A 26,385-nucleotide genomic window follows, 5' to 3' on the forward strand; every position below is an offset into this window, starting at 1 on the left:
AATAAGTTTAATGAGTAGAGTGTTGGATTTAAATAGCCTCTCTTTTAACATTATTCTTATTTGACTAGTTTACCATTATAATATAAAATGACCAATTCATCCAAAAATGTGAACTTTTGTGCCATACTAATTTAGGTACTTAATTTTTCATCATATATAATCTAACATTTTTAATACAAACTGAATAATATTTCATTTATAAATAGTATAAATTCAACAACCAATAAATTTCACGAGACATTATGTTACAAATACTATTTGTTAGTTTAATCGAAGCTTAATAATTATATTAATAAATTAGTATCAATAAATCATTCAGAAATCTAGATTTTTGTTTAAAAACATTGAAGAAGTTAAACAATTTGTGAGCATTTTTGTACTTTTATCTTATAAGGTAAAATAGTCAAATTGAAAGATGTCATAATGATAAAAGATATTCAAGAGATCTAAATCACAAAAAAAAAAAAAGAGAGAGAGAGAAATTAATGAGGATTTAATTGGTTAACTGTTTAAATTTCTTCTTTTTTTTTAAATTATTAAAAATAATGTGGATTGTTTATAATAATGATTGGGTTAAGACAAGTTGAGGGGGGAATTTGTAACATCACCACCCTTCGTTAAATTACTAAAAACCCAAGGGACATCTGAACGCAATTCTCAATACAAAGAAGGCTACTTTCGTCATCAAATTTACTCACACGCCTCGCCCTGAAAACGGCGGGAAAATCCCTCTTTCACGATCCCATGAACCCAAGCCCCCTCATTTTGACATTTTTCAAATCACATACAAAAGAAAAACCAAACAAACAGAAACCCTTCACCTCTTCAACCCAAATGGCCGGCGGTGGCCGTCCAATAAACGTGCTGAACGTGGCCGAGAAGCCTTCGGTGGCGAAGTCGGTGGCCGGCATTCTCTCAAAGAACCAGGGCCTCCGCATTCGTGAAGGGCGGTCGCGCTACAACAAGATATACGAGTTCAATTACTCAATTCGAGGGCAGCCATGTCACATGCTGATGACCTCCGTCACTGGCCATCTGATGGAGCTTGATTTCGACGAACGCTACCGCAAGTGGCACTCTTGCGATCCCGCCGATCTCTATCACGCCCCCGTTCGTAAGCATGTCCCCGAGGTAACGCGTGCTTTTTAGTGTATTTTTCGAATAATTAGTTGTTAAGTATACGAGTGGTTGATAGGCATTAACGGTCAATTAGAACTATTTTAGTGTTTAAGAAACACTTAAGTAGCCCTACTTTCTTTTAAAATTCTGCCGAATCATTCAAATATGTCTCTGTTAATCACATGGGGACTGGAATAATATCGAAATTTTGTTTGAAATCTCTCCTGGATTTCTAAGATTTGTCAAGATGTTAACCTTCGTACTTATTGGCTACTTTTAATTTACTCTTTGATAAAATGAAAACTTCCAATGCACTCCCAAAATGCTGAAAACATCAATCTTAACCCCATTTTCCCCTCAAAAGACAACAATTTTATCAATGCAACCTCGTTTACCCTAATCTTTGAATGGTGAATCGGGTGCATTGATGTTTTCATAGATTGAAGGTTAACATTTTATTTTAACCCGTATTTGTGTTCAAATTGTTCTGATTTTTATGTGCTTCACAAAAATATGGGCAGATTTTAACTTTTTGATTTTCCTTGATGCTTGTCTCTTGATCTTGTTTGTTTCATTAATCGGTTTTAACTATTAATTTAAATAGAATTTTGATGATGTAGGACAAAAAGGATATTAAGAAGACATTGGAGGAGGAAGCTAGGAGGTGTCAGTGGCTAGTTTTATGGCTTGATTGTGACAGAGAAGGAGAAAACATTGCATTTGAGGTGATTGAAGTTTGTAGAGCAGTAAATTGTCATCTAGTCTTACGGAGAGCACGGTTCTCTGCTTTGATTGACAGGTTTTTAAGTCTGACATTTGTTGCTACAATTTCCACCTACTTTCAAACTTAAGGTTTTCATTATGTTTGGTTCTGTAAATGCCAGGGAAATTCATCAAGCAGTGCAGAATCTTGTTGATCCTAATCAGTGGTTTGCTGATGCTGTGGATGCTAGGCAAGTGAGTACCTTTACTAATGCTTTATCGGTTTTGTTCTGGTTCCAGTGAATTCAGTATATAAGTTTCCATATGTAAATATTTATGACGAGACTCCACTTCTGGTAGAAAATGGATATTGTCCCAACCATCACAACTTTATTATATTGGATATATTTCTTTTGTTAAAGTTATTCTTAAATTAAATAACCTTCTCAGTAAGGAAATGCATGCTGATTTTTATACTTATCAACTTTCTATAGCTATTTGATCCATTGATCTCGTATTCAATATGTAGTAAAATATTAATTTTGAGCACCACTTTCAATGACATACTTGTTTTTGTTTATTATGAATTTAAAATGCATCTGAAAATCACAAAAGCCTACAATTGGGTTCTAAAAGCTGATCATTCTGTAAAATGGTATTAGAGGGTTTAATATGAAAATGTTTTACATCAGCTGGATTATTCATGAACAAATCACAGCAGTCTTTTCAATTCATACATTCCTATGTATGTGCACATTGCCATAATATGCTTATACTTATTTTTCTTCTTTATCATAAAAAATGAACTAATCTTTTGAAGTTTCACAGGAAATTGATCTCCGGATTGGTGCTTCTTTCACCAGGTTCCAGACAATGCTTTTGAAAAATTTCCATATTGATTCTGTTACAGATGACAGAAATCTTGTCCTAAGTTACGGCCCTTGTCAGGTATGCTGAAGTTGACTTCATTACGGTTTGTAACACTCATTGATCTGCATATCCTTGCATGTATTATTCACGTATTCATTTTCATTTTCCTGCAGTTTCCTACACTTGGCTTTGTCGTTGAACGTTATTGGGAAATACAAGCACATGAATCAGAAGAGTTTTGGACAATCAACTGCTCTCACAAATCAGAGGAAGGCACTGCTACTTTTAGTTGGATGTAAACTCTGAATTCTTTTGCAGTCTCCTTTTTGAGTTATATTACTCAAATGTTTGAAGCTAAAGACATTCTTACTTTCCAGGCGTGGGCATCTATTTGATTATACTTCTGCAGTTATAATTTATGAAATGTGTGTTCAAGAACCCACTGCAACTGTGAGTCCTTTTCAAATATTCTTCTTCAGAATAATGCTCATTTGCAGATATTATTTACTTTAATTAGCCAACATTTATTTGTCTTATTGTCATTCAGGTTACAAAGGTTAGACAACAGGAGAAGTTGAAGTACCCTCCATATCCTTTAAGTACCATTGAGCTTGAGAAACGTGCTTCTCGTTACTTCCGTATGAGTTCTGAACATACCATGAAGGCAGGACTAAGCACTAGTCTTCTTGTCATATTTTGTTTGTGTTTCTATACTTTATCAGTTCAATAAATCTAGTCCATTCTAGATGTATGTTAAGACAAATGCAAGAATTTTCACATCCTTATAATTGCTTTGAAGCTGCGCAAGAAAAATTAGGTATTGAGCAGCTTATTTGACCTTAAATTTGAGCTCCGGATTTTGAACTTTGATTTGTTCTCCACTTTTCAGAAATATAATTAATCGAAAAAACCTTTTTAACTTAAAATTTAAAGAAATTTATAAAAGTGTATGTATTGTAAATTACAATCTCAGATCTGTTCAGGTCTATTCCTTGTTTAATATTCATGGGTGGATGTAGGAGGTTTCTACTCCCTACTAGTTCTGAAGGCTTATTGTCAGATAGGTCTGGCTGCTCATTAGATTTCTATTGCATGTGAATAAAACTCTACTTAGTGGCCCTCACTGTTGCTTCCAGAACAACGTAGTATGTTTTGGAGTTGGGATATGGAGTAGTTCTGCTGCTTTTCCCTCTTGACTGACGAAAAGAAGAAGACAAATCCGTCCTTTGCTTCTTGTTTGATATGTTTTGGGAGCTCAATATTAATAAGAAATTCAATTTCACATTACTGTTGTTTCATTGACTTGATTTGCTTGTTATTTTACACATTTAGTCTGAAACTAACTTTTTTGTTTCCAAAAATTTTTATTGTTTATAGGTAGCAGAAGATCTATATCAAGCTGGTTTCATCAGCTATCCTCGTACAGAGACTGACAGCTTTTCCAGTGGGACTAATTTGCATGTTGGTAACTTTGTCCCCTACTATTAGATGCGTGCATCTTTTTTCTTGAAATGATTATTTGAAATCATATTATCGTGTTAGAAAATAGTTTGGATTGCTATTTGTTAAGAGCAATAAACACGTGGAAAATAGAGGAAATGAGGGGAGGAACCTGGTTCTGCCGTGCAGAGACTGACAGCTTTTTCAGTAAGACTAATTTGCATGTTGCTAACCTTGTCCCCTACTATTAGAAGCGTGCGTCTTTTTGCTTGAGATGATTATAGGTACATGTAATATCTTGTTAGAAAATAATTTGGATTGCTGTTGGTTGAGAGCAATAAATATGTGGAAAAAAGGGAATGAGGGGAAGAAACATATGCTTTAATGTGATTTGTGCAGCCTATTAGAGCTTTATACTATTGTTTGAGTCCATTCCTACAAGCATATATGCTTTTAGGTAAAGTGATAACTTAACTTGTTTTCTGAGCTAGTTTTGACCTAGAGGTTTCATGTTTGAATCACCTTACGTGATTGCATTTATCTCTTTCTGTCTTTTGTCTCTATTTGGGCATGATTCATGCAGCAAGCCTTTTGGCACCAGTATTGCATGCAAGTGAGTCTATTAGAGTTTAAGACTATTCTTTGGGCCTGTGCCTATAAGGTTTAGCTTTTAAGTCAATTAGTAATTTCACAACCAAAGAGAAAGGAATAAAATTTGAAAGATTTGAGTACAAATACAAAGAAGAAAATAGTAAGAATTTATATACTGGTAAATTGTTGGGGATATATGTATATATTAGATATTATGTAAAGTGAAACGTTAATTTTTCTATATTTGGCTACAAGCATGCCTATAATTAGATGTTGGAACTTGCGTCTCTCTAATAGCGTAAGACATAATAAATGTAAACTTTATAAGCCAAGACAATGATAACTGAATCAGTGAAGGACTGAAAACTTAGTACGATGATTGTCAGTATTTTTTTGACTCTCCCTGAGAATTGTCCTATCACTGGAGATGTCAGTTTCTTTAAAACTGGAGAGATCTTTATTCTTCTGGCTAAATGTGTCAATGCCATTGATGTACATAAGAACTATGAGAAGTATCTTGTCTTGTTCGTATTTGTGTTTGCAATTTAGACACAATCAAAATAGTGTCACTGACATGCTTTTGTTTAAGAGAATCACTTGGATGGAATAGTTTCTTTATAGTTTAGAGAGAATTGTAATTGTTCACTGTAGAGAACCACCTGGAAGGAAGTATTTAATCTCCTGGCCCATTATTGTTATTGTTAGGCTTGTATTCCCTACCTCTATCTGTAGCAACTATCTATCCATCAAATGCTAAATTGTTAATCCCTGGTATAAGTTTTATTTTTCTTATTCGACGTCTCTCTCTTTCTTTGTTAATACAAAAATAGCAATATCTCAAGTTTGATTCGCTTCCTTCAAAGTTTCCTTTTCTTATCTGATGGATTACTCTCTATGTTTGATGACTTCTCCTGATCTACTTTTGTAGAAGAGCCACTGACATAAAAAGTTTTTCAACTAGTTAAGGTAATCCAGATGATATGTTGATTTGTCCTGCAAAATATGGTTAATATAATTTGGATCTACTTGATGTCTCTTCAACACTTCAGCTTGTTTTTATTGAAACTTAATTATTTCCTCCTTTCCTTCAGATAGCGGCATAGCATTAATTTATTTATAATCTGGTGTGATCCCCAATTCTCTTAAATTGAGAGTATCTTTTTAATGTATGTATTGTTGTTTCATTTATTTATTGTCTGTTATTACTTAGACATATCTTTTGTATTTCAATATGATTTAGGGAATTGTGCAAGAACAAATAGGGCATCCTGATTGGGGACCATATGCACAGCGGTTGTTGGATCATGCAGCAGGGCTTTGGAGAAATCCTGGTAGTGGTGGACATGATGACAAGGCCCATCCACCCATACACCCTACAAAATTTTCTTCTGGGGAATCTAGATGGAGTCAGGACCACTATGTAAGTCATTATTAATAGATTTGGTGTTCTTGATATTTAGATTTTTGTCTAAGTAAAAAACATCATGGTTTCCTTTATTACCTTTACCAATGTTAATTATTTCCATTTTGTCTCAGAAATTGTATGAGCTGGTTGTTCGCCATTTTCTAGCATGTGTCTCGCAGCCAGCAGTAGGGGCTGAAACTATTGTCGAAATTAATATTGCTGGTGAAGTATTTTCCACATCCGGGAGAGTGATATTAGCTGTGAGTTTTTTGTTGCATTATTCAATATTTCTTGTTAATATGAAAAGGGATCTTGTCAGTTAATACCATATCAATTCAACTTTGAATATGATATGATTTCATTTAGCTGGTCAATGTTTCAAATTTATTTTAAAATTGATAAGTTTTTTGGTTGATTTTCTGTCATGGTGTCAAAGCTTATTTATATGTGGCCCACTTTGTTGATGCCTCCTTACCTTGTTCCTAGACTGTAAATTTTTAAGCTCTTTTTTTTTCCTTTTTCCCCATCATTTCTGCCTTATACTTTAAGTCTTAGAGGATTTGATATGACTTCACAAAAAATAATAGTCCTCCACCTTACACTAAGAAGTCTTTGGGTTGTTTTTTTGTATGTACCCTAACACTAACAACAAATACAGATTTCTATTTAGCAGTTGCGATTATGGCATTCCCTTTGAATGTCCTTATGCTACTGTGATGTGATTTGATAACCTAAAAGTTGTTCTTTTTATCTCCATGATGCCAAGTGTATTCTTTACACAAATTAGATTTTATCAAGGTTGTAATAATCATTTGGGAGACTGAAATGAAACTTAGGGCGCTTTTGGTACTATAAACAAAATAGTGTTTGTTAAAGCCATTTCAAAATTAAGGTGATGTTTTGGAATGTGAGTTTTCAATACTGAAAAAGCATTAGTTAACATTTTTTTTGAAATAAGTTATCTAACTTAATAATAGTGAAATTGCAATTGACACTGTTGTTGAAAGTTAGTAATAATTTAAAAGTTCTTTTTCCATTTCATTGCCTATCTTTTAAAATAGTAGAACAATTTCTTGTTTTGAAATACTAATGTAATAACTATGAGAGCATGTTTTTCGTTTACAAAAGCAGTTTTACAACAATTTATCAAAACAATTTATTTTTCCTGATTTTTGTAAGGTGTAAACAAATAACCACTTTCATTTATCACCCACAACCTCTTAGCAATGTTAAAAGCATGAACCACAACTTTGATGTAGGACACTGGAAATGTAGGTGATCAATACTTACGACATCTTACTTGCATGACTTAGGAAGAATGAGACATGACTTAGGAAGAATGGGACTGAAAAACACTTGGTCTTCTTACTTGGATAGTTGGATTACATCACAAGTATTGATCTGTTCATGAGCTATTGTCCAAGGTTGGAGTTGAATTTTGTTAGGCTGAAGAAGTAGCACCTGTTAATTCAACTGTAGTGTGATGCCGTGGTTGATGAAGATGGAGTTTTGATGCATCAGATGTGTTTGTAATTGTTTTCTTGTTCTTTTGAGTCTTCCTTCTTTTTAGGTGGATGTCTGGTTCACCTGTACCTACCAGATTTATTGATGCTAACAACCTTTTTGTTGTTTCTTATCAAGATAAAGAAATAGATCTTAGTTTTAATTCTGGAGACAATAGCGGAAAATTAGTTCTGTTGACTAATTGTTCTAAAATTAAACTCTAGTTCTTCATTATAACTCATGTTTGATTTACCTTGTGTTTGAAGAATGACCAATGTGTTCTGGCTAACTAAGTTTAGTGTTGTCCTCAAAAGAAAAATAGAAAACAAAGGTCAAATAGTATTGCTAATGGTGCGTTTGGCATTACAGAGTTCATTTTATCTATTTAAATCATCTTTGTTGTTTTTTTACTTTTCCTCTGATACTAGTATTTGACTTGTGTACTTTTTTGTTTGTTCAGAAAAATTACTTAGATGTTTACCGCTTTGAATCTTGGGGAGGATTGGTGATCCCGACTTATGTCCATGGTCAGCAGGTTCGCTACTATTATCTGGACAAATACCAACCTATTTACTGTTCTTAAATAATTGAACATTTTAAACTTTACAAGAATTTTTCATCTTTAATACCAGTTTTTAATGTTCTGAGCACTCAAGAGCTTGTTTCCATTTGTTGTATGTGCTTTAAAGCTTAGATAATCCATGGTATGTACTGATGTTACAGTTCATCCCGACGACGCTCACTCTTGATTCCGGAGTCACCAGACCGCCACCACTTCTTAGTGAAGCTGATTTGCTGAGTTGTATGGACAAGGTGAGAAGATTATTCTCTAATCTGGCTTTATAATATTTCTTGTATTGCTCTCTAAGGTGCATGTTTTTGGTTTATTATTTCATTGTTTTATCAAACAAAGATTATCATAATTTAGAATAAAACCTTTCTTTTGGTTTGTCCATCAGGCAGGCATTGGTACAGATGCAACAATGCACGATCACATAAAAAAGCTGCTTGATCGGTTTTACGCAATAAAGGATGCAAATACTCGCTTTGCGCCAACTAATATTGTAACTTATTTGGCACTATCTGGGCGATATCTTTCTTTGCTTTTTCATTTGTGATCTTCAGCTTATGATCATAGGCTTTGCTTTCTATTTCATGTGTTCATGAACATGTGGTAAAGGATAAGTTGGTAGAGTAGAAGTAAAGAATGGTCAAAGTTTAGTACAGTTCAATATTTCATCAACCCTTTCTTCTTCTTCTTCTTCTCTTTATTTTTATTTTTACCCTTTTTTTTATGTGTGTGTATGTCACTGAATTATATAAATCTTCAAAAATTGGAGTTCTTTAGCATATAAATTGGTCCCTTCCATAGCTTTCCTTGGATTTTGAGGGTACCCCGTGCTTGTTCCTAAGATTGTCTTTCAATATTCTTGGTACTGGGTGTTGATCTGCCTGGAGGGTTTATTCACTAATGAAATGCCGAGAGTAGTTTATGTTATTGACAGTATCTCACTTCATAATAAGGTTGGAACAATTTGTAGGTTAATGTAACTATTTACTTGCTATTAAGCTTTATCAAAGTCATTGCTGTCTTCCTTTTGTGTGCTTGATTAGTGGTTAATTCTTGAGTCGCATTCCCATATATTTGAAAATTTCGAGAATCTTGGAGTTAAAAAAGAGATAAACTAGATAAAATGATAACATCCTGTTTCCAGTGAGTAATTTTCTTTAGTACTCATGATTTTAATGTAATTTCAGGGAGAGGCGCTAGTTATGGGCTATGATGACATGGGGTGAGTCGCTTCATTTCTATGTCTTAAAGATGCTTTCTGAAATCTCAACTTATTTCAATTAGAGAAGGGAGGATGAGGGCTTGGGAATATTTAACTGATTTATTACTTAAGTGGAAATATTATTGTCAGAGTTGCATACCATGATCAGGAATTAGGCGATTCTGATTGCGTATTATAATTTTCTGTAAAACGTGTTATTGCCATTTACTGCATGCTCTTGATTTAAATTGTCACAATTACTTGATAAAGATTATTTTGGCTGTAAACTACCAAACTAGTGTATATTACTGGGAGCTGTGATCTAAACATAGGTGAGCCCATGAAGTTTTTTAGACAAATATTCATCCCCTGCCGAGTATAATAGTATAGTATGAAATGATGTAGCTTACTGTGCAAAATTTTCAATAGCATTTTATAGTAAGAAGGTTTAGTGCAAAAATTTTTAATGTTTGTATCAGTGGTGTGTACTGGCCAATGCCTTTTTGATTTCTATATTGTTCAAATGATATGAAAACTGAAAACCCAGAGGGGAGGGGAAAAAAAGAAAAAGAACAGAAAATGTCATTGAATTATATCTCGCTGACTATCAAAAGTAAAGCGCACCTTGAATTAAAATGAAAATTGTGGCCTTGTATACCTGGAATAGTAGTGTGGGTGAGTGTCATGGTGTGTACTACTTATAAGAGTATTTTGTGAAACTTAGGCATTAAAGATTTCTGGCTTTAATAGAAGACATGATGCTTATCTTCAGTTTATCTAAGACAAGCTACAATGCTGGCATTAATGTTTATTATGCGAAAATTCAGGTATGAACTCTGGAAGCCAAATCTAAGATCAATGATGGAAAGTGACATGAAAGAAGTTAGCGTAGGCAATAAGAGTAAAGCTGACGTTCTGGCAAATTGCTTGCAGCAGATGAAAGCTTGCTTTTTAGATGTAAGATTGGAATTCTGTCAATGTCTTTCATTAATAAAAAAATTAGATCATATAAGCTGTCTTTATTTGGTAAGCCCAGGGCAGCAAATAAATATTATACATTACTTCAATGCTTGATGATTACTCATGACTTGCAATCTTCAAAATGTAGTCCTTCATGCACCTTAGCCCTTTTTTTTTTCTTCCAAAATACTACTTGCATATCCTTGTGTGCATATTTGGTCAATCTCATTCTAGCATCTAACCAAACTAGAACCAATGGCAGGCAAGGCTGAAAAAAGTAAAACTCTTAGAAGCTATGGGAATTTTCTTTGAAAGGTGGTTCCTCTTCCTCATATGTTGTGGATTATATACTTTTACTATTTTAATCCAAGGCTTTCAACTGCAGGTCAGGCGGTGAAGACCAACAGGCGGCGGGAGAAGTTGTTCGTCAATGTGGGATCTGTCAGGAATCAAATATGGTGCTCAAGAAAAGCCGGGTAATAAATCATATGATGTCTTTATATAAGTTAAATAAATAATGAAACTATGGAAGTACTTATAACTAAATATTTTTCATTTCTAATAATACTGCTCTTTTTTCTCCCCCTTAAAATCACCATAATCAAATTGCATACCGCATATAATGTCTTAATGTTATGCATCTTGATTAATTGGATGCTGTGAAATATGTATGTTTGCATCTGTAATAATTTTGATGTGTTTCATAACTGTCTTTATTCCTGGTATTATGTTTCATAATGTTATTTGAGATGGAAAAGAATTGTATATTCCACACATTTCATTGAAATACTGAAGCATATATATACAGAAAATAGGAAGCTATCTTAGGAAACTATACTAATTAGGATCCCTATAATGAAGCTAATAAGACAGCTATATACAACTAATTATATTCTGTAACACATAACTATCTTTATTTCTGGTATTGTATCGAAAAGTTCTGCTTAGTTATGCCATTTTCTACTCTTTACAGGATGGAAATCTCATGGTTGGATGCTTGGCTTTCCCACAGGTTTGTGAACTTGTCTTTTTTCGCATTTGGCTTATTGGGAACAAATGTCCAGAAAAAATAATATTGAAGGACCTCATTGTGCAGAATAGGTGGTTTACTTAAGATAAATGGGTTAATAATTTTTTGGGTTAATAATTTTTTCAACTTCAGTTTATAAGCACGCACTTCTTAAAGATCTGTTTTCTTTTGGGGCAATCTATATATTATATCTTTTGAACTATTTTTTATTTTTTATTATAAACCTGACATGGCCCACTCCTTAAACCGATCCTAGTGTGAGGGGGATTTAACCCAAGACTTCTTGCACCATTCCCAGATGCATTACGACAATGCAGAAAATATATACATCCTTATTGCATGTATGGAATCCAGAAATGCTATATAGTTCATAGTGACAAATAACCAGTCCCCTAAAGCTTAAGGTTATACATAAAGGCTGAGCAACAAATTTACCGAACCCCTTGTACACAAGGCATGCTTATCAAATACATTCAAAACAATAAACAGTACAATAAATAGCAATAAGTATAAATAAAAATACAACTTATTGTTATTCAGTTACTTCATCAGGGGATTCAAACACAAGACTATGTGATCAAGCTTGCTCTAATAACTTGTTAGATAAGCATCCTCAATAAGAGTTAAAACCATTCTCACTGCAATTTCCATTTTACTGTTAAACAAAAATACTTGGTTCCTTCAATGCTTAATTATCTGGTGAAATCCATGTATCACTACTGTAATTTTTGTTTTTTCATATGACTGACTATAACAATTATAATCATACATGTGCTTTATGTTTGCAGTGCAGGAATGCTGTTTGGCTCCCTGGATCTGTATCAGAAGCAGCTGTGACCACAAACACTTGCAACTCTTGCACTCCTGGTTCCTTTTCCACTCTTTATTACTTTATATCTTTGACAATGGTTTTCAGTTCTGTATTCTGTATGCAAGTGTTTGTTTGAGATCATTAACTTGACTTCAAGTACTTATGATGGGTCCTTACCTAATATCTTAAAAGTTCGGATCAAGTGGTTTCACAAACATTGTATCATAATCATTGTCCTGTGTTTGAATCCCTTTTTCAATCCATTACTTTCAAATCAGTTCCCTTTACAATCTCTGGTCATGGTCTTTATATCATAAATTTCCACGTACTTATCTTATACATGTTCTACCTGAAGGAGCCTGGTAGACTTCAAAAACTAATGTTGTGCCCTTACTTAAAAGCTCAAGTCTTTGAGTCCTAGTGATTTTAACTAACACAGGCAAACTTATATAGCCTCTTGATTTGCATTGGAAGCAAACAAACTGCTGTTCTAACTTGTGTCTTATTCTGAATAGTTCTGAATGAAGGCTATGCACCAGAGCACTGTAGTGTTTCCTTCACAAAACTGTCAGTTTATTTATTAAATCATTCTTTCAACTCTTCTCAACATTGGAGCATTCCCAGATATTATCTTAAGGTACAATTGTTGGATGCTTCCGACGGATTTGTGTTTGATACTAAGACACATCCTTAACGACTACACTTTGATGTAATATTGCCTATGAAGTGGATATTCTTGCCCATTTTTAAATAGTTATTTATGATTAAGTTTCTTTAGCATAGTTTTGCTGGTAACTATATCTTCATTGCTAATAGCTAGTTTCACTGCATATTGGTGAGTTTTTTTTTTTTTTTTCCCCTCTTCATTTTGTTTGAGTTTCATATGTTAATAACAGTAAATTGTCTATTTAGGTCCTGTTTACCTGATTCAGTTCAAGTTCCGTCAGCATGAAATACCTCCGGGCTTCAATGTCAATCATTTGGGTATGTGTAGCTCCATGAATCTGTGCCCTCTGTTTCTCTAAATTAAAATATTTTGATCATACTACATGAAAAGGATCATTCTGTTTTTATTTTGAACTTAACCTCATGCTTTAGATGTTACTGGTTATCATTAGCATTATATCACTACGATTGTCGATATGAATAATGGAAATTGTTTTGGTTAAGTTCTAGATATCCTATTTGACACACTTTGAAGTTCATTCCTAGCTCTGAAGTATTCTTTTCCTTGGTTTGTGAAAGACACTTATATAGTTTCCTTTGATAAGAACCTTGGACCATGTAGGATAGTTATTACAAGTTTGTTGAGTCTGTATCTGTAAGTGTGCGTATTTTTTTATTCTTTTTCCTTTTGAAATTTTGAAGATGATAGCTTATACGATTTTAAAGATAATGTTTACATAATTCTTCATCTCTGATCATTGAGTTTCCCATTCAGTTGTATTGGGACCATATCCTCCAATGATTGGTGATGCCATGCAAACTCTTTCTGGCCATATTTTAAACACCTTTAACTTGATTCTGACTACTGCCTAACTATTTGTCCTCTTGATCCATTTGACTGAACCATTTTATCTTCTATTGCTTTAGATTATCTTTGCTTTCCCTTCATGATGTCCTTTATCCGTACATCTCTAGTTTTTCAATGTGCATTTATTTTGTTCAATTTATCCCTTGTGCTTTTATTCATCTGCCTAAATATCTTTTTTTTGGGGGGGGGGGGGGGGGGGGGATGGTGGAGGCACAAAAACACATGTATAAACTCTCATCCTGTGCAACAATTTTTTTTTTTCATCAACCATTTGCTATTCTTCTGATTAATAAATTTTGCGGAAGTCGAAGTTTTCAGCCATCACTGAAGTTCTTACATACTTGAGCAGGCTGTATTGGTGGCTGTGATGAAACGCTTCGACAATTGATAGAAATCTGTGGAACTGGTTCCCGCATTCCAGGTATTAATGCATGTTTACCTAATTACTTGACACGGTCTATTTATATATGCAAAATTGAATTGCTTTAGTGAAGGCCATGTGCTAGAGGCTCCTTAGTGGTGAAATGCTTGCTAAAAGCTAAAGAACAAAAAACCTCACTGCATTAAACTTGTCTTTAATGCGGGAGGATGCAAATCTTAAAGGCATTTTGGTTTCTCTTGCTGATGGCCCAAGTGGTCATATGCTAACCTCTTACCACATGTGTGACATGTATCCAGCTAGAGGGCGTGGACCCACTGCTTCATCTAATAATGGCCAACAAAGTAACCATAGGCAGCGTGCTTGTATTTACTGCCAACAGATGGGGCATTCTTCAAGTGACTGTCCTTCTCAGTTTTCAGGCTCTCGAAATGCTCGTGCGAATGGAATGAACCCACAAAGTGGTATGACTGCCGAAGTCCTATTTTCTCATCATTTTTTGTAAAGAGTACTATTGATTGCCCAATGCATTATAACACACTCGTATGTCTGGAAACATGACCAGCAATAATCTGCTGGTGTTAGGATGTGATTTAGGTATTTCCACTTGCATTAGATTAAAATTATAATTCCAAAATATCTGAATAGTTAATAAATGTGTGTGAATACAATTTTGAAGAAATAAAATTCTTATGTACTATCTTAAGAAGTATGGTAATATAAAGATACTTTTATGCACACATAGGAAACTCTAGCTATAAAGAACTACGCTTCTTTTTCTTTCTCTTTCTTTTTTTCCTGTAATAATCTACTTCAACATGCTTGGTTCTGACATGTTGAATTGGGCTATGTGCTATGTCAATAGCGGCCCTGTTGTCACAGTGGAGCTCCATAGGCCTCTTAGTTGGAATTCTTAGGTCTTTAAGTAGCTTTTCCGTTCAAAGAAGTTCACGGATAGCATGAGCAGCTGCTCTAAACTCAGCTTCTGCATTACATCTAGCAGCAACAGATTGCTTTTTATTCCTCCAGGTATCAAGGTTGCCTATAATAAAAGAAAAATAACCTGAGGTAAATCTCCTGTCTATTATACTTCCAGCCCAATCAGCATCACTGTAGGCTTCAACCTGAACACTATTGTTGTTTCTGAACCTCAAGCCTTTTCTTGGACTCCCTTTTAGGTAACTGAGAACCCGATAAACCGCCTGAAGGTGTTCTTCTTTTGGAGACTGCATGAACTGATTTACAACATCACTGAATAAGTTATATCAGGCCGGGGGTGAGAGAGATATATTAGCTTCCCAATAAGTTTCTGATAACGTTCTCTATCAACACTCTTGCTTTCTCTTAGCAATCCTAACTTGCAAGTAGGATCAATTGGAGTCTCAGCAGGTTTACACGCTAGCATTCCAGTCTCTTTGAGTAAATCTAGTTTGTACTTCCTTGAGACACTGAAATGTCTTCATTTGATCTTCCATTCCCAAGAAATGACTCAAGGTCCCTAGATCCTTGATTTCAAATTCCCTAGCTAAAAAATTCTTCAACTGCTCCAATTCAACTAGATTCTATCCAATAAGAATGATGTCATCCACACAGACTATTAAATTAGCAAATTTACCATCCCTGGAATGACTGTAGAAGAGTGTATGATCTGCTTGGGTTTGTGAGTATCCACGACTTCAAACGGACTTACCAAATCTGTCAAAACCGGAAGCTAATGCCATATAAACTTCTTCCCTCAGCTTATCATTCACAAAAGCATTCTTCACATCTAGCTGTTGTAAAGACCAATTCAAGTTGTCTGCAAGCGACAAGAGAACTCTGATCGTATTCAGTTTTGGTAGTGGTGCAAACGTCTCTTGGTAATCAATTCCATAGGTTTGTGTGAAGCCTTTAGCCACCAGTCACGCTTTCTATCCCTTAATGCTGCCATTCGCATTTTATTTCACATTAAATACCCACTTCAGCCTGCTGGTGTTTTCCCTCTTGGAGCATCCAACATCTGCCAATGTCACATTCTTCTTGAGCGCCCTCATTTCTTCCAATACAGCATGTTTTGATTCTGGTAACAACCAAAGACTCCCTTATATTTTTTGGAATTACAACGTTGGACAGATTAGTGGTGAGCGCCTTCATATTGGGAGAAAGCCTATAATATGAGACATGTTTAGCATAGGATGCTTAGTGCCAGTCCTAGTACCTTTCCTAACAGCTATGCAAACATTTAGATCATCACAAATGGTATTTGAAACTGAAAGAAATGGTCGACGAGAGTGCGAATCTGAAATACTTGTTGTGTTAGGAAAACATACACTCCAATCTGATTCTTGGTTGGTTGTAGAAGTATGATTTTCACACCTTGATCTTTCCTCCTTGAGTTGACATGATGTTCAGTGCAAGGTTGAACAATTTGGCATAGACATAGGTTGAACAAGTGGTTCTCCTCCTGAATTTGGTTGAGTACAAGAATAAGTAGTGAACTAGAAATGGCCTAATAAAGATGTTCCTTAGTATGTAGCGTCCCTTGAAGAGAATTTTGGTAAAGCAAGGTTGGTCAAAGCATTTTTACCCTTTGGGGTTGGAGAATAACCAAGAAAAAAACATTTAACTGACCTTGGATCAAGTTTAGAGTGATTGTGTTTATGGATGGGAACACACCCAAAGCCCTTCAAGGGTAAGGAAGTGAAAGTCTAATTTGGGGTAAACAGTCACAAAAACACTGCAATGGAGTTTGAAACTTCAAAATCCTAGTACGCATTCTATTGACCAAGTACGAAGTTGTAAGAACATCCTCACTCCAAAGGTATTTGGGAACTCTCATAGTAAACATAATTGCCCTAGATACTTCTAATAGGTGTCTATTTTTACTCAGCAATGCCATTTTGTTGAGAGGTGTCCACACAAGAGGATTGGTGACCAATGCCATTGTCCCTAAAAAAAAGACCATAGAATGGTATGGAAATGTTCCCTCCCATTGTTGGTTCTAGTGATCTATATACGTCTTTCAAATTGAGTTTTAACCATTTTATAATTTTTTTTTTAAATTCCCTCGGTTTTTTATTTTTTTCTCATTGAGTACACCCAACATATCCTTGTGTGGTCATTATGTAATTAGTTGCCTACTACCTGTTAAATTTGTCATTCTTGAAGATCCCAAATATCATTATGAACAATAGAAAAAGGTTTAGATTCCGTATAAGGTTGCAATGGAAATAAACATGATGATAATTTACAACTTTGACATCCTAATAACAAAGGATTCTTATGCTTACCCAAAGAAGGAAATAACTTTTTCAAATACTCAAAACTTGGGTGGCCTAGACTAAAGTGCCATGACATTATTGATTGTCAACAGTTAAAAAAAAAATGTCACTACTACTTGCAATTTGAGGTTGTCTACTCATCAAAATAGTACAGTCCATCAACTTCTTTACCACTGCTGATTGTCATCTCTGAATGCATATCTTGAAGTTTACAGCAGGAATGTGAGAATTGTGCAGTACAATCAGAATCCATAGTTAGCTTCCTAACGGAGAAAAGGTCACAAGCAAGATTTGGAAAATAAAGGACTGATTTTAGAGTAAGATTCTTAGATAAATAGAACCTTTTCCTGCAATGGCAGACAAAGTGCCATCTGCAATCATGATCTTCAAATTTCCCGAACATGGAGTATAAGATGAGAAGAGTTTAAAATGACTAGTTATACTGTCAAAAGCACCTGAATCAATAATCCAAGATATATGAATAGAATCAGAACTTAGGGCTCTAGGAAAGATATCCCTATGGGCAAAAATGCATAAGGAATTTTTAGAGATTCATTAATCAACTTGTACACGTGTTCAAGTTGCTCTTTGCTAAATGGTGATGTCTGATTACCGCTACCTTTGACTAGTGACTGCACTCCTTGGCCCTTTCTCTACAGATTTTTGCCCCTTCCAGTTTGATGGTTTACCATGCAGCTTCCAACATTTCCCTAGTATGCTTTGCCTTGTTGCAAAAATCACACCATATCCCTTTGTTATCTACCTTTGATCTTTGGCTGACAGCTGCTATTCCAGCATCAATAGACCCGCTTTCTGTAGTTGAAACATTAAGGGTGAACTTTCAGGATCCACAGTGGGTTTAGTGGACTTGCTAACATCACTGAGTTCCTACTCTCTTCTCTACGAACTTCTGAAAAACTTCGCTAATAGAGGGAAGGGGTTCTTTGCTAAGAACACGTCCACACATCTCATCCAACTCCTTATTCAAATCTACAGGAAACTCAAATACTCGTTCTTTCTAGAGCATCTTCTTAAATTGAGCACTATCAAAACCCCATTCTAGATTGCAAAACATGTCTAGTTCATGCCATAAGCCTTTTAAATTGCTATGGGACCTGGTTACAGTGTGGTTTCTTTGTTTTTTATCTCATAAGTTTGCAAGATTGCCTAGATCAGAGTAGAGCTCACTCTCTTCATCCTACATTTCTTTTGTAGTTGGCAAAAAAGAAAAGTCTACCCAATCTTAGGTTCCATGGTGTTCACCAACCATGTCATAATCATGGCGTTTTCTGAATCCCACAACAGATAGCCTGGATCAGTCTCTGCTGGAGCTGTTTTGTGAGCCTGTCAAATAACCCATCTTCTCCTTTCCTCTAATAAAGAGCTTCATGGATTGAGACCATTGTAGAAAAGTATCTCCTTTCAGCAAGTGTGAGATATTCTGAAGGGAGCGGATATCTCTTGAACCTTCAGGCTTTGTGGTTCCCCCAGAGATTTCATCATCATTTACAACCAATATTGCCTCCTAAAGAAGAGGAAAGGGAATTAAAGAATTGAATTCATTCTCTACTACTTTTCTTAGTATACATGATACCTATATAAATAGGTAAAATACAAGACACACAAAAGGAAACCAAATAATTACATATTATACTTTCATATTCTATAGTGTACACTACATCTATCATATCACATCTACAACTGTCATATCCCTAATAATATGCTCACAATCCTGACTGAATAATCTCTCAGATTTCCAACATTCCTCATCAAGTTGGTTGGAATATATCTTCCATAGTCAGCTTGCAAATTAAGTAATCGAACTGCCCTTTGCATAGACCCTTTGTGAGAACATCTGCAATTTGCTCAGCAATGGGTATATAAGACATGCAGATCCCACCTTCTTCAATCTTCTCTTTGATAAAGTGCTTGTCAACTTCCGCGTGTTTAGTCCTATCGTGAAGAACCGGATTATGAGCAATTGCAATTGCTGCCTTGTTGTCACAGTGCATTTTCATTGGTAAAGTACTTTGAATTTTTAAGTCTTCTAGTAACCTCTTAATCCACAACACTTCACAAATTCCATGAGCAACTGACCTGAATTCAGCCTCAACACTACTTCTTGCCACTACATTCTATTTTTTACTTCTCCAAGTAACCAAATTCCCACCAACAAACGTGCAGTAACCAGAGGTGGATTTTTGATCAGTAATGCTCCCAGCCCAGTTTGCATCCGTGTAGACTTACACCTGAAGATGTCCCTGTTTTTTAAACAATAGACCTTTACCAGGAGTTCCTTTTACATATCTTAGGATTCTGAACGCAGCTTCAAAGTGTTCTTGTCTTGGTGAATGCATGAATTGGCTCACTCTACTCACTGCAAATGCTATATCAGGTCGCGTATGGGATAAATAGATCAGCCTTCCAACAAGTCTTTGAAACTGTTCTATGTTCCCCACCTTCTCAGCTTTAGCATGCTAGAGTCTCAAATGGGATCTGTTGGGGTTTCAGCTGCTCTACATTCAAGCAAACCTGTCTCACTAAGTCAATAGTGTATTTGCGTTGAGTAACAAATATACCCTCTTTGGACCTTGCAATCTCCATGTTGAGGAAATATTTCAAAGCTCCAAGGTCCTTTATCTTGAAATCCCTAACAAGTTCCTTCTTTAATTTCTCCAACTCACATCTATCGTCACCTGTTAAGATTATGTCATCCACATAAACAATCAAGATGGCTACTTTCCTTCCCTCGAATGTTTATAAAACATAGTATAGTTTGCTTGACTTTGACAGTAGCCATGACCTTTTACGACTTTCCTAAAATGTTCAAACCATGCCCTTGACGATTGTTTAAGGCCGTACAAAGACTTTTTTAGTTTGCAGACTTTTCCTTCACCAAATTTCTTCTCAAATCCTGGAGGGAAGCTCATATACACTTCTTCTTCAAGATCTCCATTCAAGAAAGCATTTTTTACATCTAATTGATGTAAGGGCTAATCATAATTTACAGCTAATGATAAAAGTACCCAGATAGAATTCATCTTGGCAACAGGAGCAAATGTTTCTTGATAGTCAATCCCTTTTGCTACAAGTCTTGCCTTGTTCCTCTTAACATTGCTATCAGCTTTACATTTTACAGTAAACACCCATTTGCACCCTACAGTTTTTTTGTCCTTCGGTAGGCTCACCAACTCCTAAGTACCATTCTTTTCCAAAGCATTCATCTCTTCCATAACTGCTAACTTCTAACTTGGATCATCCAGGGCTTCCTTGATAGTTCTTGGAACAAACAGGTTAGACACATTAGAAGTAAATGCTCTATAACTATTGGACAGTCTATCGTAGGATAAATATTTTGCAATGGGATGTTTGGTACACTCTCGAACTCTTTTCCTAATGGCTATAGGAATATCATGATCTTTTGGTTCAATAATTGAAGGGGATAAAGATGAAGGAAGAACATAAACAGGATTAGGATTAGAAGGAATAGGACTAAGATTGAAATTACCTGAATCACTTGGACCTTTTTCCAAAGATTCTGATTGACTTTGTGGTAAAATGGCTGGCTGGTCTTTATTCGTCTGCCTAGTCCTCTTTCGAGTATAAACCAAATACTCAGGTTCATGAGCATTTTTGTTCTTCTGTAAGGTTTCTCCCCCTGTTTGTGAATCAACTATGTTTGGTAAAGTCTGACTAGGATTTCTTTCGTTCTCCACATCTTGATCAGCCTGTTGTTGTGTTTGTTTTTCAACATCTAGAGAAGGAGATAAGAGAATAGGTTTTGGTAGGGGATCCAAAGTTGTCTGCCAAAAATTTTCTTCCTATCTCTATCTCCCCCTGGAGACAATTTTTGGAAAAATAAGACTGATTTTCTAGAAAAGAGACATCCATGCTTACAAACATTTTTTGTGTTTGAGAATTATAACACTTGTATCCCCTTTCGTTTGGTGCATAACCAATAAAAACACACTTTTCAGCTCTTAGATCAAGCTTGGATCGAAATTTGCTCGGTATATGAACATAGACAGTGCAACCAAAAATTTTTAATGGCAAATCTGAATTAACACTACCACCATAGCCTTGAGCAATTTTATTCTCGAAAGGATTGCTAACAAAATAATAAAGACCATGGACCATTTTAGCACTGCCAATCATCTTCCCCGAGTTCCGGTCCTGAAATTCACAATGAGAGTCAAGAAAGACAGCACGACAATTAGAGTCTTTAGAAATTTTACTAACAAATAACAAATTGCAAGCTAATTTTGGAACATGAATGACAGATTGAAGAGTTATTTGATTAGAAATTTCTATTTGACATTTTCCTACAATAGGTGAAAAACTACCATCAGCAATTCTTACTCTTTCATTTTTATAACAACGTGAATAATTATTGAACAAACTAAAAAAGGAAGTCATGTGATCAGATGCTCTTGAATCAATGATCCAGGGAGCAGGATTTAGACTACAAGATAGAGCATTAGGATTGCTACCTGTTTGTGCAAGAGCCCCACAAGGGGTACTAGATAAAGAGTTGGACTTTAGCAGTTCAAGAAGATGGTCCATCTGCTCCTTGCTGAATGGACTCTTTTCAACTTCATGTGCATAGGAGGTTGCTTGATTTGGTTTGTCACTCGGCTTGTTGCTCTTCCAATTAGCAGGTTTCCCATGGATCTTCCAGTAGTTATCTCGAGTATGGCGTGGTTTATTACAAAAATCACACCATATCCGAGGTTTTTCATTCTGCCTTTGCTGATTGAAAACCTTATTTGCAGTTGCATCTAATGCAACCATGACTGGAGTTCAACAGGGGCAGCAACCCCCTTCTTTCCAAGCATCACGTTCTTGCGACTTTCCTGCCTTCTTACTTCCGCAAAGACCTCATCAATAGCGGGTAGAGGTTGGCGACCAAGATTCCTCCCCCTAACCTTATCAAAATCTACATTTAATCCAGCTAAGAATTTGTAAACACAATAATCTTCTACCATTTTTTTGCGGTGATTGTAGTCTGCTGTTGATTTCCATTCATAGTCATTAAACAGATCTAAATCTTGCCACAGCCTCTTCAGAGAAATGAAATACTTGGTGATGTCCTCTCCTTGGCGAAGTTCACCAAGCTGTATTGTCAATTCAAATATTTGGGACTGATTTCCCAAATCTGAATACATCTGGTTTACATTATCCCAAAGTTCTTTGGCTGTTAGGTAACACATATAATTGGAGCTGATATCTTCCTCCATGGAATTTACTAGCCATGTCATCACCATAGAGTTTTCAGCATCCCAAGTTGCATAAGATGGGTCTTCTTTTGCTGGTTCCTTCTTATCTTCAGTCAAATATCCCATCTTTACTCGTCCCCGAACATACATCCGGACAGATTGGGACCAACGTAGGAAAATTATCACCATTCAGTTTGATATTAGTGATTTGGACAGAGTGAGAATCAGAAGTAGGGACATGGGTTTCTATGGTCGTCAATGGGGTGGTTCTGAAAGTAGATGCAAATGTAGTTTCTAACATGGTGGAGCAACACTAGTTCCCCTTTTTATATATATATATATATATATATGTAAAAGTCAGAGAATAAGTCCCTGCTCTGATACCATAAAGAAGAGGAAAGGGAATTAAAGAATTGAATTCATTCTCTACTACTTTTCTTAGTATACATGATACCTATATAAAGAGGTAAAATACAAGACACATAAAAGGAAACCAAATAATTACATATTATACTTTCCTATTCTATAGCGTACACTACATCTATCATATCACATCTACAGCTGTCATATCCTTAATATTATGCTCACAATCCTGACTGAATAATCTCTCAGATTTCCAACACCTCCTAACAGCTATATCGTCCCCTCCCAAAACGCCAGGGGGGGGGGGGGGGGGTAAGAATAGTCTCTTATAATCTGGTGAACAAACCAAATTTTTTTTTTAAAAAAAAACACTGGTCTTCAACAGCCAGCTCTGATACCATGAACGCAGTTTTGAAGAAATAGAATTCTTATATACCATCTTAAGAAATATGGTATTACAAAGATATATTTATACAACCTAAGAAACTTTAGCTATAAACAAGGACTCAGCATCCTGAACAGATAACATCCTGATAAATAGGAAACAAATATTTAAAATACAAACTATAAAGATAACAGCAAGCTTTAAGTTTGAAACAAGAAGTCAAATGAAAGTTGTCTACAATATTCCTTCAAAGGGAATTGAAACAATATTTCTTTAATTGAAGATATGATATAAAAATTTGACAACTGTTGTGTAATTATGATGAAAACCTATGTGCAAATTTTCAATGCAAGTTCAATCAAATTTAAAAGATATTTCATCTAGATAGTCTTATTTATGTTTCTTGGTTTTGAAGCCAGATTTAGTCTCCTTCCCATCTATATGAACTCAAAATAGAGCTGTGTTGCTTGAGGCAATGGTGATTGAAACAGAAGTTATTATAGATCTTTCCTCCTATCTTGCTTTCTAGTTTTCTTGTTTTTCTCTTCTTCTCCCATCTTTGTTATTGTAAAAGAACCTCATCCCTGTCTCATGACCATACAGGCCAATCTTTGAAATCATATTCCCTACAGGCCAGGTTTAATTTTACTGTTGTATATATTTTTGTGGAATTTTAAGTGTTTAGATTTATGATAAAAGCTTCATTAGATTTGTTTGACATAACATTATATCTGATCTTACTCTTTCTTAAGCAAACGCTGGTTTCGTTTACATTTATCTCGGAATCTTGTTACTTGCGTTGGCTCCTAAATTGTGTGTTTATGAGTTGCTTTTGTACTCTATATCTAGCTGCTCTTAGCCAGTACTTTCAACTGAATTCGTAGGGTCTCACAATTTTCTTATTATGCAGGAGAATCATCAATACAGTGTACCACATGTGGAACCCCATGTGTGCTAAGAACAGCTAATACAGCAAATAATAGGGGAAGAAAATTCTACTCGTGTTCTTCACAAGAGTGCAACTTCTTTGTGTATGTATAGTTCTACTTCATCATATTGATCTGTTTTAGGCGGTTATTTAAACTGGGCTCTTATAAATCCATTTGTGTTCCTCTTCTACTATTTCATACATCATCTTTGCTCTTCTTTACTTCACCCTTTTCTAATAGCTTTTTTCTATACTCCTATGCAATAACTAATTTAGCATCATCGATAGTTTTATACAAAGATGTGTGGCTGTGGGGAATTAAATTGGCATTTAGTGCTTGTTATGATTGACACATAAGTAGGTGTAAACATAAACAATTATCATGTTGTGCTTTACTCGGATGATTCTTTAACTAGGAAATGGTTTTAATGGACATAAATATCTACACAGCCACAGAGAGAGATCTTGCCTATTTGTTGCAATCTTTTGTCCATTGACTGAATCCTATTCATTGTAATCAGATGGGAAGATGACGCCAAGAATGGCACCAGAAGAATGCCACAAGCAGGCGTCAGTGGATCGGCATCCAATCCTAGCCAAAGGGGTGGCCGGGGCAGAGGTGGCCAAAGTAGAGGACATAATACTGGTATGACTTTTGTATCAGCAACTGGCGATCCTATTTCTGGTAGAAGGTGTTATGTCTGTGGTGAACCATCACACTTTGCAAATGCATGCCCAAACCGTGGTTCCTGATGCCAACGAAATAGATTTCTTCCGGTCTCTATACACTTGTTAAAGATTAGTATTCTCTATTATAGAAATGAGTGTCATATCCAACTATGTTTGTGGCTCTTCGATTGTCTTCTTGTAAATAATACCAAAACTTGATTTGCATTGCCTAGAAACTTATGTATTGGTAAATTTGTTCAATGTTATTATATTTACAGCATGTATTGAAAGCCTTTGGGCTTTTCTCACCTCCCGACTATTAGATCGCCGTGCATTTAAGGAGTGTAACTCTCGGCGTTGGAGAAGAATCTTATCATAACTCTTCTGCTGAAGTAAATTCCATCCAGATAAATCTTATTTATGTACAAAGAATCCATAAAAAATCAAATTTGGCTCGACTTTCGGAGTCTAGGGTTGCATAATGAATGGCTGGAATCTGCTCTCTTGTCTTTTTAACTATTTTCTATTCATAAAACTGGTGATCCAGAATTGTAAAAATGTACACGTCCGAAGGTGAGAATATAAAGAGACAAGACACGCATATGCATGCTGTAAGCCAAACAACTAGAAATCAGTGTGCCTTTTAAGAATAAATCTCTTTCAATGGCCTCATCCTTATTTATGAGGCCTAAGTACAAGACCGTTGCAGGCAGAATTTATCGGAGCCAGGGCTTCTTGACGCCATTCAATGGTAGTGTATAGTATAATTTGCTAAAAATAAGTTGTGCGAGACAGCAAGAGCAATTTACCATAATTAGGCCCACAAAATAAACAAAAAAAGTAAAAAAACGTAAAATAACAAAGGCTATAATATAACATTTACTGTTTGGTGAAGTTGGCCATCTCATGTTATGACATCGTTGAGCTTAATACAGAGGGCCAGAGCCAATAGGCCCAGTTGTTTTACCTAGAGGTGGCAAAAATACCCGTCCGGTCTGGACCCGGACCGTACTCGGGTGTTGCGGGCCGGGTATTATCCAGTCCGGGTATGAAGCCGGGTCGGTCTTGGGCATCACTTGATAAACCCGGAACCCGGATTTTATTAAAAAAAATTATAAAATATATATTATTTTAAATATTTTATATTTATTTGACTTATTTATTATACATATATAAAGTTTTAAACACTTAAAGTTTATATTTTCATGTCAAATTTTATTGAAATAAATTTAAAACTTATAAAATTATCAAAAAATAAAAAATATATACACATAAAATATTAAAAAATATAAAATCCGGGTACCCGGATTAAAACCCGGCCCGGACCCGGACCCGGACCGGTTGCATCCGGGCAGGGTCTGGTCATGGCAATACCCGGACCCGGCCCGGGGTTTTGCCATCTCTAGTTTTACCCATTAGGAAATCATAAAAAAAAAAAAAATTAATAT

General features: G+C 35.4%; 1 protein-coding gene across 1 annotated transcript; it reads left to right on the forward strand.

Moving 5' to 3' along the window:
• Positions 1-695: 695 nt before the first annotated feature.
• On the forward strand, positions 696-25,217 carry LOC102618169 (DNA topoisomerase 3-alpha). Its single transcript, XM_006465042.4, has 24 exons — positions 696-1,131; positions 1,740-1,918; positions 2,004-2,076; positions 2,650-2,769; positions 2,865-2,986; positions 3,069-3,141; positions 3,239-3,355; positions 4,069-4,152; positions 5,963-6,142; positions 6,259-6,387; positions 8,091-8,165; positions 8,354-8,443; positions 8,590-8,694; positions 9,389-9,423; positions 10,230-10,359; positions 10,625-10,677; positions 10,748-10,838; positions 11,336-11,374; positions 12,181-12,259; positions 13,116-13,187; positions 14,087-14,158; positions 14,416-14,580; positions 24,251-24,371; positions 24,790-25,217. The coding sequence occupies exons 1-24, from the start codon at positions 745-747 to the stop codon at positions 25,019-25,021; spliced, it is 2,823 nt and encodes a 940-aa protein (XP_006465105.1). The 5' UTR covers positions 696-744; the 3' UTR covers positions 25,022-25,217.
• Positions 25,218-26,385: the final 1,168 nt, after the last annotated feature.

The sequence above is a fragment of the Citrus sinensis genome, chromosome 7 (genome assembly GCF_022201045.2).
Source record: "Citrus sinensis cultivar Valencia sweet orange chromosome 7, DVS_A1.0, whole genome shotgun sequence".
NCBI classification, from domain to species: domain Eukaryota; kingdom Viridiplantae; phylum Streptophyta; class Magnoliopsida; order Sapindales; family Rutaceae; genus Citrus; species Citrus sinensis.